The 16435-nt window shown below is 59.1% G+C and overlaps 1 protein-coding gene across 1 annotated transcript; it reads right to left on the reverse strand.

The window, feature by feature from the left end:
• Positions 1 to 553: 553 nt before the first annotated feature.
• Positions 554 to 1754, reverse strand: PNMA8B (PNMA family member 8B). The gene is given in 7 exon segments (XM_053447898.1): positions 554 to 814; positions 817 to 1055; positions 1058 to 1096; positions 1099 to 1186; positions 1457 to 1611; positions 1614 to 1667; positions 1670 to 1754. Coding segments are annotated over 7 exon segments (921 nt in total).
• Between the last annotated feature and the right edge of the window lie 14681 nt (positions 1755 to 16435).

The following is a 16435-nucleotide window of genomic DNA, read 5'->3' on the forward strand; positions in this document are numbered from 1 at the left end:
CTCTGGCATGGCTGGCCTCCCCACTGCCCCATGTCCCCCCACTGCCACCTCCCCCCCATGCTAACCGGGTGCCACCTGGGTGGCCCGAGACACCGGCCCATCACCTGGGGCTGCTGCCTTCCGGAGGGGCAGAATCTCTCTCCTTCTTCCCTGGGGATCGTCCCGCCACCTGCAAAGGAGGGACAGAGAGGGACCCGGGAGGCCGGCGGCGGGTGGCTCAGCAGAGCGCGGGTCCCAGGGTGAAGCCGGGAGGCCGCCTCTGTCGCAGGGCGTCGGGGGAGGGGGTTGCCGGGATGAGGGGGGGGAGGGTGAGGCCGCGCGTCTCCGGGTTCCCCTAGCGGCACTGGGGGGGGGTCAGTCTCTGGCCGCCACGACCCTTCTCACTACCGGCCGACTCGGAGACGGGGGTGGGGGAGGGTGAGCAGCTGACCCCTGGCCTCGCCGGCCTCGGGCCCCGACTCCCCGCTCCCCGCCGCCTCCGAGCCCGCGCCCGGCTCGCCTCCCGCGCGCCCGCACCTCCCGCCTTCCCAGGCGCCTTCCTTGGCGTCGCTCGTCAGCCCCGCCGGGTCCCCGCGCCCGTGGAGGGGGGCTCGGGCTCGGCCAGGCTGGAAATGCGCTCCCGGCGGCTCCCGCGGCCCGCGGCCTTCCGCAGGACCACGGCGTCCACCCAGCGGCCCGCCTCGTCCACCTTCTCGCGGGCTCCCCGAGTGTCCCGGCGCGGGACGGGCAAGACCGCGGGGAGGGCCTCTGTCTGGCCTCGCTTGTCGCTCCAGCCCAGTGACTCCCTCACCCAAGCGACTTTCAGCATCTCCCCTCCCCGCCACGGGCCCACGGGGCCCACGGGTCCGCACAGGCCGCGATGGCCACAAACTCGGGACTGTCCACCCTCTCGTCTCCTGCCTCCCCGTTTCGCTGTGACTGGCTTTCGGGAGCGTCGCTGTCCCTGGGCTCCTGCTGCCACGTGTCTCTCACCGCCAGCAGGACCACTAAAGCCGGGTCGCACCCCCCTGGACGCCGGGGCTTCTCGCTGTGGAGGCTGAGGGCCTCGCCCCCCGGGGCTCTGCCCCCGCCCGCTCCTGCTTGGCTTTGTCCGTCCCGTCACCAGGGCCAAGAACTCACGGGGACCCGCTCCTCTGCCCGCGTCGCTCTGCAGGGTCCACTCCTTCCTGAGCTCCTTGGCGGCCTCCTGGAGCGGGCGTGGAGCGCTCAGGTCGTCCTGGGCTAGCTCCCGGATCACCATCCCCAGAGAGTCGTCGGGCTCCCGCCTGGCTCTCTCTCCTGGCCCTGCTGGGCCCACCTACCTGTTGCCTCTGGCTGTGTTTCTGCGAGCCCGGGGGGCCCTTCCCTGGGGGGAGCCGGCCTTCCTGGGGGCGGGCCCTGAGCCCTGGGCCTGGGTCTCCCAAGCCAAGCGGGAGAGGGGGGCGTGTCCCCGGGGCCTGCAGCGCCTGTGGCCTGCCTCCGAGGGCCTCTCATCCAGCAGCAGGCCTTTCATCTGCCTCAGGACCCTTGTGTCCTCCACGCGGTCGTGACACAGAACCTTCCGGACGCCGCCCTTGCCCGGGATCTGTGTGGGCACGGAGGCATGATTTATGGCCTCCGCAAACTCCACCGGGCGGGCTCGGCCTTCTGGTCCCTCGCGGCCCTAGTGTTGCACAGCCTGCACGTGCCGGGGTGGGGGTGGGGGGCAGGAAGGCTTCGACGGCCGCCTCCTCCAGGCCCTCCGGGATGCCGGTGACCAGTAGGGCCCCGTGCATGTCCGCGCGCAGCCCCCTGCCCCAGTGGCCCAAAAGCCTCGCGCCCCTGGTGCCTCCTGCCCACGGGCACAGATCGCGGGCGGGGGGAAGCCCGCAGCGGACTCGGGCTGGGGCGCCCTGTGCAAATCCGGCCCTGGAACAGCGCTGCAGGCCTTGGGGTTCAGGTTCCAGCGAATGTGGCAAGGCTGAGAACTGGGGGTCTCGGGGCTCCCTCTGCCTCTAGCCGACTGACGCCGCAGCCTTTCTGACACCCCCTCTCCTGGGCTGTTGAAGGATCCGCGGTGGGGGGGGGGGTGAGGGGGGGGCTACGTGTCACGTTCAGGGATGCCACCAGCCAGGCTGTGATGCCCTTTTTCCCTGACAGCGGCCTGAGTGACGCCGCTCCTGCTCAGGGGCCCCGGAGGGCAACGGTGCAGTGGTCACCTTAGCGGCGAGGGGAGGGGAGCGGGGCCCGGCCGAGTCTGGGCGCTCACCTGCTCTCCAATCCGAGCAGAGGAGACCCGACTTCTAGGTCCTACGCCTGCGCGGATGGGCGCGCCCCTCCCCCAGCTGGGCCAGGTCTCCGTGGTAACGCTGCGGGCTGGAGAGGGAGTCAGCTGGGGTCCAAAGTGCTGCTCCAAAAGACAGGAGGAAAGGAGGACGTGGAGACAGGCGGTCCCACCTGCACTGATGAGCCCAAAAAGGCCAAATCCACAGGGGACAGCGAGACGTCAGGACCGGACCTGACCGTGGGGTCCCCTTCGGGACAGTCCAGGTTTCAGCCGGGTGTAATCCCCTCCCCTGTGTGAAGGTGGAAGTCAGGATGTGACGCCGAAGTCTAGGAGGCCTTGGCCTCACACAGTGGTACCAGGACTCATTCTCGGGGAAGGAGCCCTGTTCAGCGTGACGGGTGTCACCCACGCGTCAGTAGGGGTCCGCGGGCTTCATATGTGAGGTGTATATATCATTGAGGGTATACAGACCTCATTCCCGGAGACCACGCTTCATTCTTGCTCGTATTCCTGGGTCGGAAATGGCACCTACAATCAGTCGTGTGTGTGTGTGTGTGTGTATCATGTATGTGTATAATCTTCAGTGAGATCAGACCTGAATTCCGGTTCCCAGAGAAAGCATTTGCCCCTGGCCGGGGCCCATTCACGGGTGTGAATATCACAGGTACTCTAGACACGTTTCTTCCACATCCTTTATCCGCCCACTCTATGGAAATCAGGCTCTGTGGTCCAGCCGTCCCATGTCTATCTTAGTTCTCCTTCTCCAGTCCCCCCGCCTCCCCCAATCCCGGGAAGGTTTCTGAACCGCCCCCAGGCCTGGGTTCCGCTCCTCTGTTAGACGGCAATAACCATGAACCCTACCTCCTAGGACGCTGGTGGGGGTTAAAGTGGAGGATCCATGGAAGAAAGCCCTTTGGAACAGATGCTGGCCCAGAGTGGGTGTTCCCTAGAAGGTCACCGCCGTGGAAATCATTTATTGAGGACTTAGCATTATATAAGCATTTGTTAAATAAAATGAGGCATCCAAACACCTTGGGCTTTTTTTTTTCTTTTTTCTCTCTTTTATGTAGGAAGAGAGTTTATAGCAATGTTACCATGGCTACGGGGAGGGGGGGACCAAACTGCTTACTCACTTCCCTACCAACCCCCCTGAAGCCCTTCCTATTTTCCCTGCTTTTCCCTTCTCTTCCCTTCCTGATCCCCCAGTGGATGGGACCCTTGTCTCCAGAGCAAAGTGGTCCAACAGAAATCTAATTGGAGCTCCAAAGGCAAGCCACATGTGTAATGTTGAATTTGCTCTGGCCGCCTTCAGTAAATACAAGGAAGCAGGGGGATTTCATTTCATTCTAAGAACAGGCGCCTGGGTGGCTCAGTCGGGTAAGCAACCGACTTCAGCTCAGGTCACGACCTCACGGCTCAGTTCCTGAGTTCGAGCCCCGCGTGAGCGCTGAGCCTGCTTTGGATCTTCTGTCCTCCTCTCTCTCTCTGCCCCTCCCCTGCTCGCCCTATCTTAACAATAAAATAAAATCTTTTTTTTTTTAAAAAGAATGGATTTCATGTATCCTGAAATGTACACAATACGACCACTTACGTATCATCAATTTGAAACAATTATTTTTTTTTAATTTATTATTCTTGAGGGAGGGAGAGAGAGAGAGGGAGAGAAGGAATCCCAACCAGGTTCCTTGCTGGGACGCCCGTGAACAGCCCTGACTTGTTCCATGTCTTCCATGCCCCTCAGATGTACCACCAGGCATTCACGTCTGTGCAGAATCGATTTACAAGGATCTGAGCCCAGAGTCCAACTCTGCTTTATACATAAACACGATGCATCTTTTTTTTTAAATTTTTTAAAAAGTTTTTTTTCATTTTTGAGACACAGAGAGAGAGAGACAGAGCGCAAGCAGGGGAGGGGCAGAGAGAGAGGGAGACACAGAATCCGAAGCAGGCTCCAGGCTTCGAGCTGTCAGCACAGAGCCCCACGCGGGGCTCGAACCCACACACCGTGAGATCCTGAACTTGTTACGGAACCGGGCTGGAACGCTGGCGGAAAAACCAAGCGGCACTCAGAGATCTTGGTGGATCGGAGATTCATTTAACACCGGCGGGCTCAGAGGAGACCGTTTCTCCAAAGATCTGAGCCCCGAATGCCAGCGGGAAGGGTAATTTATAGTTGTAAGCCTCCATATTTCGGGGCGGAGGGTTCGCGCACGCAGCAAACAAAGGAAGAAGAATCCAGACGAGGGGTCTCTAAGCTAGAGACCAGAGTTTGTTTTAGCCCCATGGGCCACCTTTGGCGTATTTTATTCACTTGTCCAACAACGTGAGCTGAAGTTGGACGCTTAACCGACTGAACCACCCAGGCGCCCCCACGACACGTCTTTCCAAACACGGTTTTCATTGCCACTGACCAGGCCCGCTTTTATTCTAGTGTCTGTGCCCCACTTCCAAGTAATTCCATCTGGCCTCCCCTCCCCTTACCTCTACATCCACACTTGGTCATGAACGGCAGGTGCGACCATCTGTCCTCTTCACCCCACTTTCTGGCTGCTGTGTCCCCCCAGAAGCTGGCCCCATTCATTTCTCTCCCGGGAGGCGGGGTGGGGGGGGGCGGGAAGTGGGGCAGAGTGGGTGGGGACACGGTCCCAGAAGCCAAGTAGAGAATCGGAGAGTCTCAGAAACTTCCGGAAGAAGACTGTGGCACCCAAGAAACGGAAACCTTGCAGAAGCTCCAGGGCACAGGATCGGAGCAGGCCTTGAACTCTGAGCCCTGTGAGCGAACGATCACACGGGCACCAGCCAGGCAGGGCGATAGGAAGCCTGAATGTCCTGCCCGGCCCTGGCTGTTGCCTCCACGGTTCCCATAGAAACAGCTGGAAGAGAAGGGCATATCAAATGCTTGGCACAATTCCTCTCCCACCTCCCTGTGTCTGAGGGGAAGGGAAACAGAAGAAAATAAAAAACCCGAGCCTACTTGTGAAATGGCAAAAGCAACCATTGGGACAGGGGTTCTCATAGTGTGCTCCAGGAACCCTTAGGGGTTCCCAGAGGCACTTCAGGGGGTCCATGGGATCAAAGCTGGGGTCACGAGAGGACTAACGCGTTATTTGCCTTTTTCACTCTCAGTCTCTCCCCAGTGTTCGGTGGAATTCTCCAGAGGCTACGCGGCGTGGCGATGTTGCAACTGGCTGAACGCAGAAGCAGGTAGGAGGATCCAGTAACCTCTGTTGAATCAGGCACGAAGGAGATTTGCGAGAACGTAACACGACGCCATTCTCCTCTTGAATTGGTTGATTTGGGAAAATAATAGCTATTTAATTAATTTAGTTAGTTAGTTTTTTAATGTTTTTATGCATCTTTGAGAGAAAGAGAGAGACAGAGCGCGAGCAGGGGAGGGGCAGAGAGAGAGGGAGACACCGAATCGGAAGCAGGCTCCGGGCTCTGAGCCATCAGCACAGAGCCCGACGCGGGGCTCGAACCCACGGACCGCGAGATCGTGACCTGGCTGAAGTCGGACGCTTTAACCGACTGCGCCACCCAGGCGCCCCCCGATCACGGTTTTAAGACACGGCTGCAAGTTCCAGGTCGTCCCTAGAGGTGGGGGTCCGCATCCCCCTTCCTTGAACCTGAGCCTGGGCGAGCTTTGCGGGTGCCCCCAGTGATAACGTGTGGCGGGAAGGATGTCCTGGGGCTTCCAAGGCCAGCAACAGAAGGCTTTTGTGTGCAACTCAGCTGCCGGGCTGCGAGGAGGCCTGATTCACACGGATAGACCGCTTGGAGGCACGCCAGTCCCCCGGTCAGGCCACCCCACACCAGGCCCTGGTCACAGGAGAGACGAAGCCTCCAAGGGCTCCCAGACCTTTGCCGTTGGTGTCACCTCAACCAAGGCCCCAGACCTCGTAGGGCTGAGAGAAGCTGTTCCCAACGGCGCCCTTTCAGCGCTGTTGACCGCAGAATCCGTGAGCGTAAGCAAAAGTTGTGGTTTTATGGCACGAAGTTGGGGGTGGCGGGGTACCCAGCAGAAGTACGGGGCACACGCCTGTCTGCATCTCTCCCGCCTCCCCGCCCCCCACCCCACGCTGCTAAAGACGTGACGATCCACACCCTGGCCCCATCCTCTTGGGCCGAGTGGGACAGTCCCTGGCACGCGTCCCAGATGCAGATTGCCGGGAGGTAGGGTCTGTGGACTGCTCCCTCTCCCCAGTCCCCCAAGCCACCCAGTGCAAGGACTGTCCCCGTTCACGCCCCCACCGTTAGCGCTTGAGGATTCCCGGGCCCCGACCCCCTCTCCCAACGCGGGACGTTATCCAGCCTTCGAAGATTTGTCTGTCTAATGAGTGCAAAGTGATGGCTCCTTGTTCCCTTCCCGCCGTGGTAGGACCTGCCATTTGCCCAAGACGGGGGGGGACAGAGTTGGGGGAGGGGGTCCCAGGCAGGACACCGCGGTCTCAGGTTCAAGGATCGGATCTCGCTCGTGGGCGGGGCGGGGGGGGGGCAGGGAGCTCACACCCGTCCTCCACAAGGCGTCACAAACTTGACCCTGCCTCTCCCCTTTCTATGGCTCCAGTGCCCTCCTCGCGGCGGTCCTTGAGGCCCCCTGCACACTGCAGTCCTGCCCTCTTCCCCGGGGGTCTGTCCAGCCTGGAGCACAGGGGTCGCGCGTGAAGCTCCCCTCGGGAGGGAGCCCTGTGTCCCCCCACCCCACCGCCCGAGGGACTGTGAACCCCAGGAGGGCAGGGCCTGGGCTGTCTCAGTCGTGGCTGGGTCTCCCGCTAGGCGGGAGCAGGCTGTGGGAGAGCGTGTGGGGAAGGAAGATGAGCCAAGAAAGCAACGGAGAAAGGAGGGGAGAGAAGAGAGGGAGGAAGGATCTGTAAAGTTCTGGCTTCATTCTTTTCTGAGCCGTGTCCCCAAGCGCCCACCAGAGGGCGCTCTGAGCCAGCACATCCCTCCCGCAGGGCCTCAGGCTCCCCGACAGACAAAAACGGATCGTAAGGAAGAGGGTTGCTGCGGAGCCCTTCTATCCAAAGCCCCACTGCGTCCTAGGAGTGCGCTGCGGCCGCCAGGCGCCTAACTCCACGCAGCAGCTCAGAGTAACTTACGAAGGAGGAAAGCGAGGCTCAGAGGCGTTGTTTAACTTTCCCAGGGTCACACAGCACCTAAACTGAAAAGAAGCTTCCAGCTCTGACCTTGGTGACCCAACAAAGTTGTGCTCCTTGGTCACATCCACCAGTCCCCACGGGCCTGGCCCTGACACTCCCCCCCCCCCCCCCACTTAGCCACACTCCGCCCCCCCCCCCAACCATTCCATCTGGCCACTGGGGCCCTTGTAAACCAACCACCTGGAAGGCACTTCTTCCCTTACGCTACCCCGCAGAGGGCCACCTCCTCCCTTCAGGCTCAGCTCGGTGTCACCTCCCGCGGGAGGGAGAGCAGTGACCCTCACCCAGGAGATGCGCAGCCGTTCTGGGGAGGGAGCCGCTGTTCCCTGACCCAGAACCGGCTTCAGCTCTTCCGACCCATTTCCCCCTGAGAATCCAGGCCTTTCCCTGATAATGCTCACGTCTCTATGTGATTGTGGGAACCCCCTCCCCCACCACGGACCAGGTGGTTCCTGTGGGGACCACTAACCCTCACGCACCCAAGCCTGGCCAATCAGAGAACTCATTCGCCTTCCCAATCCCTGTGATTGTAGGCACGTGACCCAACTGGTCCAATGGGAGTCGGTCCTCAGTCTCTGGCTGAATAAATGAATGAAAGGGCCCTGGAACCAGCCATGCCTGAAGCCAATCAACCCGAACATTTATAGTAACACGAGCCGATGAATTCCCTCTTCTGCTTAATCCAGGATAATTTGGGTTTCTGCACTTGGGACCCAACGAGTGCTGTGTAATGTGCCCCCTGAAACATTCTGCAAGCCCTGCCCCAAAAGAAGGTGTGCAGTGGGGCTCTCCGTGCCTGCCAGATAACACCTCTGGCTCCAAGGGCTGGGACAGGGCTTGGAGGGATAAAGAAAAGGGTCTTCCCGATTTCTCAGACCCAGCATCACCACTTGCCATACGTTCTTGGGGCTTCTCGCTTCCCTCCAGGGACCCCAGGTCTCATACCAACAGGGGACCAGTGAAGGCAGTCTCACTGCCCCCGCTGGAGCAGACCATCAGCGAGCAATTTGTCAGACACGGTGTTTGCAAGACAGACCCATGCTTGGGCAGACTGGCATCTCGACCACAGGTAGGCTGAGGAGAAAGACATCACTGAGGGCGCCTGGGTGGCTCAGTCGGTTAAGCATCTGACTTGGGCTCAGGTCATGATCTCACGGTTCGGGAGTTCGAGCCCTGCTTTGGGCAAGACCCGCTTCTCTCTCTCTCTCTTTCTCTCTCTCTGATCCTCATGGGATTCTCTTTCTCTCTCTGCCCTTCACTCACGTGCTCCCTCCCGCCCCCCTCTCAAAAAAAAGAGGGACGCCCGGGTGGCTTAGTCAGATAAGTGTCCAACTTCAGCTCAGGTCATGATCTCACGGTTCGTGAGTTCGAGCCCCATGTCGGGTCTGTGATGACAGCACAGCACAGAGCCTGCTTCAGATTCTGTATCCCCTCTCTCTCTCTGCCCCTCCCCCACTCGAACATTGTCTCTTTCAAAAATACATAAACCTAAAAAAGAAAAAGAAAATCACTGGTTTCACATCTCATATCTTGCCCAGATAGAAGGAGGGGCGTTCCTCCTGTGGTCTGGGACTGGCTCACCACCACAGTGTGCCCAGAGAGGAGGGGAGGGCAGGGGAGAGGAGGGGCAAGGCCTGGGGCTTGAGGAGACCCTTCTGGAAGCATCGTGGGGTGCGGCAGCCCTGAAACACACTGGGGGAGCGCTTTGAGTGTCCATGGGAGCAGTTATTGAGATATTATTAAAGTGAGCTCCTAGGGGTCCCTATGATATCATTATTAGTGGTGTCCCAGGGGCTCTCCCTGGAAGCCCAAAGCCCCTCCCGCTCAGCCTGGGTCTCATCCAGCCACCTCGGGGCATGCAGCCCTGCCTGAGCAAGGCTTCTCTTGCCCTGTCACACCCAGCTTTAGCTTCAGTTTAGACCCTGCCCTCCGGCCCTGAACATTAAACTCACCCCAGATGCAGAGTAACCCCCCCACCCCCCATTAAAAGCCCGGTTCCAGGAGATTGGCCCCGGGTCAGTGAGACCCAGTTCTCTGGGTGAGATGCACCGTCCTGAATCATGAAAGGGCCCAGTGAGCTCTTTAACACAAATGCTCAGCCCCTGGCAACAGCCTAAAAGTGGTTGCCATGGAGATGGCAACAGCCACCTCGGAGAGACGGATGCCAGCACCAGGCTTGGCAGAGAGAAACTGCCAGAATGAAGAAGAAGGCGGTGCCTGTTTCACACTTGGCTGGAGCGGGAGACCAGGGATCCAACCCAGGAGGGGCCGGCAGTTAGGGGGAGGGGGGGGGGGGGAGGGGGCTGCTCCCAGACACCTCACCCAGGCTGGTCTCACGGCCAAGCCTGCAGGGAGCCTGGTCAAACCAGCAAAGACACCGTAAGCTCCCCCCCACCCCCCACGGATCCTTCACAGCCCAGAAGAGGGGGCGTCAGAAAGGCCGCCGCGTCAGCCGGCTAGAGGCAGAGGGAGCCCCGAGACCCCCAGTTCTCAGCCTTGCCACATTCGCTGGAACCTGAACCCCAAGGCCTGCAGCGCTGTTCCAGGGCCGGATTTGCACAGGGCGCCCCAGCCCGAGTCCGCTGCGGGCTTCCCCCCGCCCGCGATCTGTGCCCGTGGGCAGGAGGCACCATGGGCGCGAGGCTTTTGGGCCACTGGGGCAGGGGGCTGCGCGCGGACATGCACGGGGCCCTACTGGTCACCGGCATCCCGGAGGGCCTGGAGGAGGCGGCCGTCGAAGCCTTCCTGCCCCCCACCCCCACCCCGGCACGTGCAGGCAACCCGCATCCCGGCAACCCCCTCCCCCGACGCCCTGCGACAGAGGCGGCCTCCCGGCTTCACCCTGGGACCCGCGCTCTGCTGAGCCACCCGCCGCCGGCCTCCCGGGTCCCTCTCTGTCCCTCCTTTGCAGGTGGCGGGACGATCCCCAGGGAAGAAGGAGAGAGATTCTGCCCCTCCGGAAGGCAGCAGCCCCAGGTGATGGGCCGGTGTCTCGGGCCACCCAGGTGGCACCCGGTTAGCATGGGGGGGAGGTGGCAGTGGGGGGACATGGGGCAGTGGGGAGGCCAGCCATGCCAGAGAGTTCCTTCTGGCTCTCCGGAGGCCCCCTTGGTTCCGGAGACCTGCTTCTGGCCAGCGTCTGTGGGCCACTGTCCCCCCACTCCAGCAGGTCTCACGGGGGCCTGGGATCTGGGATGGAGCCCCCGCCACCCAGCTGGGCAGCGGGTTGACACCCACTCTCCCCACGTGTAGCCGAGGCCTGAAGGCTGATCCTGCCTGCTTGGGGGAGGAGATGATTCCAGAAAGAGGAATGTGAGGGGCAGAGGGGGCAGCCCCTAGGGGAGGGGAGAGGTCCTGTGGGAGAAGAGGAGAGAGGAGAGGTGGGAAGGGTGGGGGCAGGGGAGGAGGAGGAGGAAGCAAGGGAAAGAGCAGCAGCCCTGCCCCCCTCAGCCACAGCTGAGACAAGGGACCCAGCTCCTCCAGGCCAGGGCCGGCCACCTGCCACCGTCCTGGGCTGAATCTTCCACTCAGGCTGCCCAGGGATTCCCAGACATCCTCAATTATTGGCCAAAATTTGCACCTCCGGGTAGATCACATAAAATCCCGATTTCTGGCTTCTGTCCGTGGCAGTGAGGGCAGCGCACTTCCAACAGGCCTGGGGTCCCCTCACCCCCCATCCCCGTTGTCCCTACAGCTGTCCCCTTCCTCGGGTCCCGTGGGCTGACCGACCCCTAGGCGCTGGCCTTGCAGCCCCGGCTTAAGAGGATGAAGGGTCCCCGTTTCTCCCTCTGAGTGAATTAAACACGGGAAGGACCCCGAGGCGGCGCCTGAGGGGGCAGGGCCAGTCCAGCCAGTGCAGGAGCCGCCCAGGGTCTTGTGTTGAGAGGACGGAATGTCCCCAGGAGGGAGCTGCAGCCCAGCCCTGAGCCCCCAGGCTCTGGGCTCCGCGCTGTCCGGTCAGCACCTGCTGTCCCCGCGTAGCTGCTTCGGTGCCCGGCGGTGTCCGGGTGGGGAGGTGGACCCTCGTTCTGGGCTGGCTGCTGTTTCTCGTCCCCTGGTCCTGGGGCTGCGTGTGTGCCTGGGCCAGAGTTCCCGTCCCCAGGCGGTGACGGGCCCATCGTGCCAGGAGGGCCCTCCCTCCACGTCTCCAGGAAGGCACAGGGGGCTGGGGGTGTCCCCACGGCCGGACTGCACTGTCCGACCCCCACCTCGGGACACCAGAATGCTTCAGTTACCCGGGGAGGAGTCTCCTTCAGGGCTGCAGGGACCTCCATGGGACAGTGACTGAGATCACCTGGCAGCAGTCAGGATGCCCTGGGGCTGGGGAGGAAGCCCGTCCTCCCTGGGGGCGATGGCCCTGGTCTGAGTGGCCTCTGCAGCCACCTGGGGGCGGGGCAGGAGGGCGGAGCATCCCTGGGCTCCTCTCCTGGAGCCCCTGTCCCCCGGGGCCCCTCAGGAAAGCGAATGGAGCCTTCTGGTCTGGTCTCAATGTGCTCTGGACGAAGGGGGAGGGAAGTGTCTGAGGTTGGGCCACCACCCTGGGACTGCCCTGTCACCGATCTGCAGCCTGTTCCCCCCCCACACACCCACCACTCCCCGCCCCGGGTTGCCTCACCCAGTACAAGCCTTGTCCACACCCAGGCTTCTCAGGCCCAGAGCAGGGACGCGTTTGTAATTTGGAGATAAGAGGGCCCCACGTTCAAGGCTGATAACCCACTTGGCCCCCTGGTCCTTGGTCTGTGCTCTAGCGGGGATTCTAGCCAGCGACCCTCTGATGGCTGGGTGCTGGCCATATGGGTTTTAAGTATTTTTGTGTCATTTCTGCCTCCAGCTGTCCTCTCTGGACGAAGGAGAGAAGGGACCGGCCGAGGAAGCGGGTTGGAAATGGGCCTCCCCAGCTCCAAGCTGGACACACTGATGTCCCTGAGAGCTCTGAAATCGAGTGGGTGCCGAGTGGGGAGACACGAAACCTTTTCATTTTGTGTCCGCACCTGTATGGACCACCTACAATCTTCCTTTCCCATCCCTCAATGGGCTGGGCTTCTTGGGCCCAGCCCAATCACATTTGGTGGGAGAAGAGTCCCTCCAATCCTGTTTATTTTTTAAAATGAAAAAAAGTTTTTTTGACATTCATTTAATTTTCGAGAGAGGGAGAGTGTGTGTGTGTGTGTGTGTGTGTGTGTGTGTGTGCAAGCGGGGGAGGGGCAGAGAGAGAGGGAGACACAGAATCCGAAGCAGGCTCCAGGCTCCGAGCCGTCAGCACAGAGCCCCAGGCGGGGCTCGAACTCCCGAACCGCGAGATCGTGACCTGAGCCGAAGTCGGCCGCTCGACTGACTGAGCCTCCCAGGCACCCCCATCCAATTCTGTTTCAAACTCCATCCTCCTCTCCTCCCCGGCCCCCTCTTTTGGGGTCTGGGCCCCCACCGTATTCACTGAGGGTGAAGGCCACGCAGGGAGACACGTGTCTCGGATCTGTCCTATCAATGCCAAGGTTCCTCGGTGGGCTTTATGGCTTCTTCAGCCACCACCGACTCCGATTCCGAGTTCTGTTGCTACAGCATTCATGAAGCACAGGTATGGAATCTTTGGACGTGATTAGGGATGAAGGGAAAATCATAAAACAAAGAGGATAACAGATACTCTATCCCCCTAAGTGATACTGCTCCCAAGAAATTAACAGAGCGTATTCCCCGTAACCAGGACGGGGAACCACGAAGCGTCTGTACGGGTCACCTATTGCTGGGTTGGAAATTGTCCCCAAGCCTAGCAGCGTAAAGCAACAATGTGGGTTCCTATCTCACATTTTCTGAGGGTCAGGAATCTGGGAGCTGCCTCTGGGTGCTTCTGGCTCGAGGTCTGTCCTGAATGTGCAGTCAGGATGTCAGCGTGGGGCCGCTGTCATCCGAAGGCTTGTCCGGGGCCGGAGGGCGTGCTTCCCAGATGGCTCACTCCCCGTGGCTGTTGGCTGGACAGCCAGTGCCTCTCCTCACGTAGGCCTCCCTGGGGGACTGATGCGGCAGTCGGCTGCCCCCAGAACGCGCGTTGGCAGAGGGAGAGCACGGAGGCCTCGATGCCTTCTCATACTATGCCTCAGAAGCCACACGCAGCCACTCCTGCCCTTTTCCGTTTGTTGAAAGTGAGCCTCTGTGTCCAGACCTCACTCACGGGGAGTAGACGTAAGCTCCACCTCTGGAAGGGAAGAGCATCCGAGAGTGTGTGGGCAGAGTCTGAAAGCAGCACGGAGATCCTGACCATTCCTGGTTCATCTCCTGCCTAACTCATGAAAGTGAAAGCCACACATGCAGCGGGGGACACGTGGCTCCCTCAGAAGTTCCCGTGAAAGCAACGGGCTAGCTGATTTTCTCCAATTCTCCATCCCAGCGCGGGCTCCTGCATTAGGATTTGGCTTGGGGGTAAGTGGTAAAAGGTCTGTAATGGCCTCACGGGCAAATTCCTTCTTTTCTGGAAAGCACCTTCTGCCTGTGCAGGAATCTGCAGTTTCTGCCCTGTCTAGATCTAGGGAACAGTGAGACAGGCAGTGAAATTACAGCGGAGAATCATTACAGGGCAAAAAAGGAAGCCCAGTGCACCATTAAAGAGATTTTCCGGGACGAGTCACAGAATCTTCAGCATATAGTGGCTCACACACAGGCAAGAAAGTCAAGCAGTGGAAGTTGCTGGGGTTTGAATTAGCAGCCCAACAATGTCAGTTTCAGAGTCTGTGATTCTCCTGGCCTCTCCTCACAAGAGGAGAGTCACAAGATAGCTGCAGCAGCTCCAGACATCATATCACACACCGTGTTCAAAGACAGGAAGCAGGGGACCGCAGAAAGCAGGACATTTCTCTTCGTTAAGGGTGGGAACGCCTTCTCCCAGAATTCCTCGGCAGACCTCCTTTTATATACCTTTGGCCAGTACTGAGTCGCTTGACTACCCCCTGACCAGGGTGAGGCTGATTAAGGTCAAAAAAGCTTGCTTTCTTTCTTTCTTTCTTTCTTTCTCTCCTTTCCTTTTTTCTTTTATCTTTCTTTCTTTCTTTCTTTCTTTCTTTCTTTCTCTCCTTCTTTCCTTCTTTCTTTCTTTCAATGTTTATTTTTTAGACAGAGAGAGAGAGAGAGAATGCGCACAAGTGGGGAGGAACAGCGAGAGAGGAAGACCGAGGATCCAAAGTGGGCTCTGTGCTGACAGTGCAGAGGCCAAAGTAGGGCTCAAACTCACAAACAGGGAGATCGTGACCTGAGCTAAAGTCAGACGCTTAACCGACTGAGCCACCCAGGCACCCCCAAAGAAGTTCTCTCTTCTACTTGAACAAAATCTAGAGGCGCCTAGAGTCCCTGTTCAGCCCACTTCTCTCCCTCACATCAGCTGCCTGGTCTCTCTCTGGATATTTGAGTTTGGGAGCCCTGCTCGAGTGTGAGCACGGGTCAGCTAGGGATGTTTTGGTTACAAATCAGAGAAAACCAAACTGATAGCAGGCATAAAGATATAAAGATATTTCTTAGTTTCTTAATTACAGCTTTGGAGGAAAGAGGCTTCTGGGTTTAGTTAGCAGGCCAAGTATGCTATTGAGAACCCAGAATTGTTCTATTCCTCCGATTGTTGCTCTTTGCCTTCCAGTTTATTGCCTCACGGTCACAACATGGCTGCTGAGCTCCGGACATCACCTTCTCCCACAACAGGTAAAAAAATGGATAGGTGGGGTGGTGACAGCCCTCTCCTATCCTGCTTCTCCTCTTTTATCCAGTCACAAACCTATTTCCCAAAAGCGGCCAGCACACTCATTGGCCAGAACTGGGTCACTGCCTACCTGCCCCTACAAAGGAGTCTAGGAAACAGGAGAGCTGGCTTTTTTCACCACTTTGGTATGAGGTGGTAAATGGGAGAGGAGTTGTTCGTGGCTGTTAGATCAGCCAATCAACACTATCGGTGACTGACGTGACCTCATGCCCACTGCGAGAATAATTTTTAAACATTGAGAGAGAAAGAGAGAGAGAGATGGAGATATTCTTTCTCTCCCGCAGTGGCAGTGGGAGAGATACTATTCTGCATCATAAAATCCATCTACAGAATCAGCTTCCGGTGGGGGTGGGGGGGGGAGAATCGGCTTCAAGAAGGTGACAGATTGAAACCATTCCCCAAGCATCTATCCGGTTTTCCTGTGCAGCCAGTAGCCTCCGTTACCAACCTCGCCGGTTCCCTTGTTCACTTAACCCTGTCCTTGGAAAGAATTTGAACAAGAGCCTGGGACAGTCTCTTAGAAATTGTTGCAATAGCCAAAGAAAAACGGCCCCCCAAGGCAGCCTACGTTTCTGGTTGGCTGTCTCCCTTGGCTGTTCGTTGCCATGGTGACGACGAGGTTAACCGGCCTCAATTTTTTATTTATTTTTTTTTAATTTTTTTTTCAATGTTTATTTATTTTTGGGACAGAGAGAGACAGAGCATGAACGGGGGAGGGGCAGAGAGAGAGGGAGACACAGAATCGGAAACAGGCTCCAGGCTCCGAGCCGTCAGCCCAGAGCCTGACCCGGGGCTCGAACTCACGGACCGCGAGATCGTGACCTGGCTGAAGTCGGAGGCTTAACCGACTGCGCCACCCAGGCGCCCCTGGCCTCAATTTTTTAAAGAATAAATCGTCGTGGGTCTTCTCTGTCACATCAGGAAAGGATCACTTCCCTTCCACGAGCACTTTGAAATAAGAGCCCAAGGCTCTTCTAGATTTGTTTCTGGACCCCAAAATAGCCACCCTTCCTCTGATCGTTCCTTCCGTCAGAAGCGAAGTTTCTACGGAACAGTGTTTCTCCCACTCATCCTGATGTGTCCAATGTCAAGGGCGTTCATGTAGGAGGGACGGAGCTGAGGCCTTGGCTGGGGTGCCCGGTGGCTGGGCTGGTGAAGCATCCGACTTCGGCTCGGGTCGTGATCTCGCGGTCCGTGGGTTCGAGGCCCGCGTCAGGCTCTGTGCTGACGGCTCGGAGCCTGGAGCCTGCTTCCGATTCTGTGTCTCCCTCGCTCTGTGCCCCTACCTGCCCC

The sequence above is a fragment of the Prionailurus viverrinus genome, chromosome E2 (genome assembly GCF_022837055.1).
Source record: "Prionailurus viverrinus isolate Anna chromosome E2, UM_Priviv_1.0, whole genome shotgun sequence".
Taxonomy (NCBI): Eukaryota; Metazoa; Chordata; class Mammalia; order Carnivora; family Felidae; genus Prionailurus; species Prionailurus viverrinus.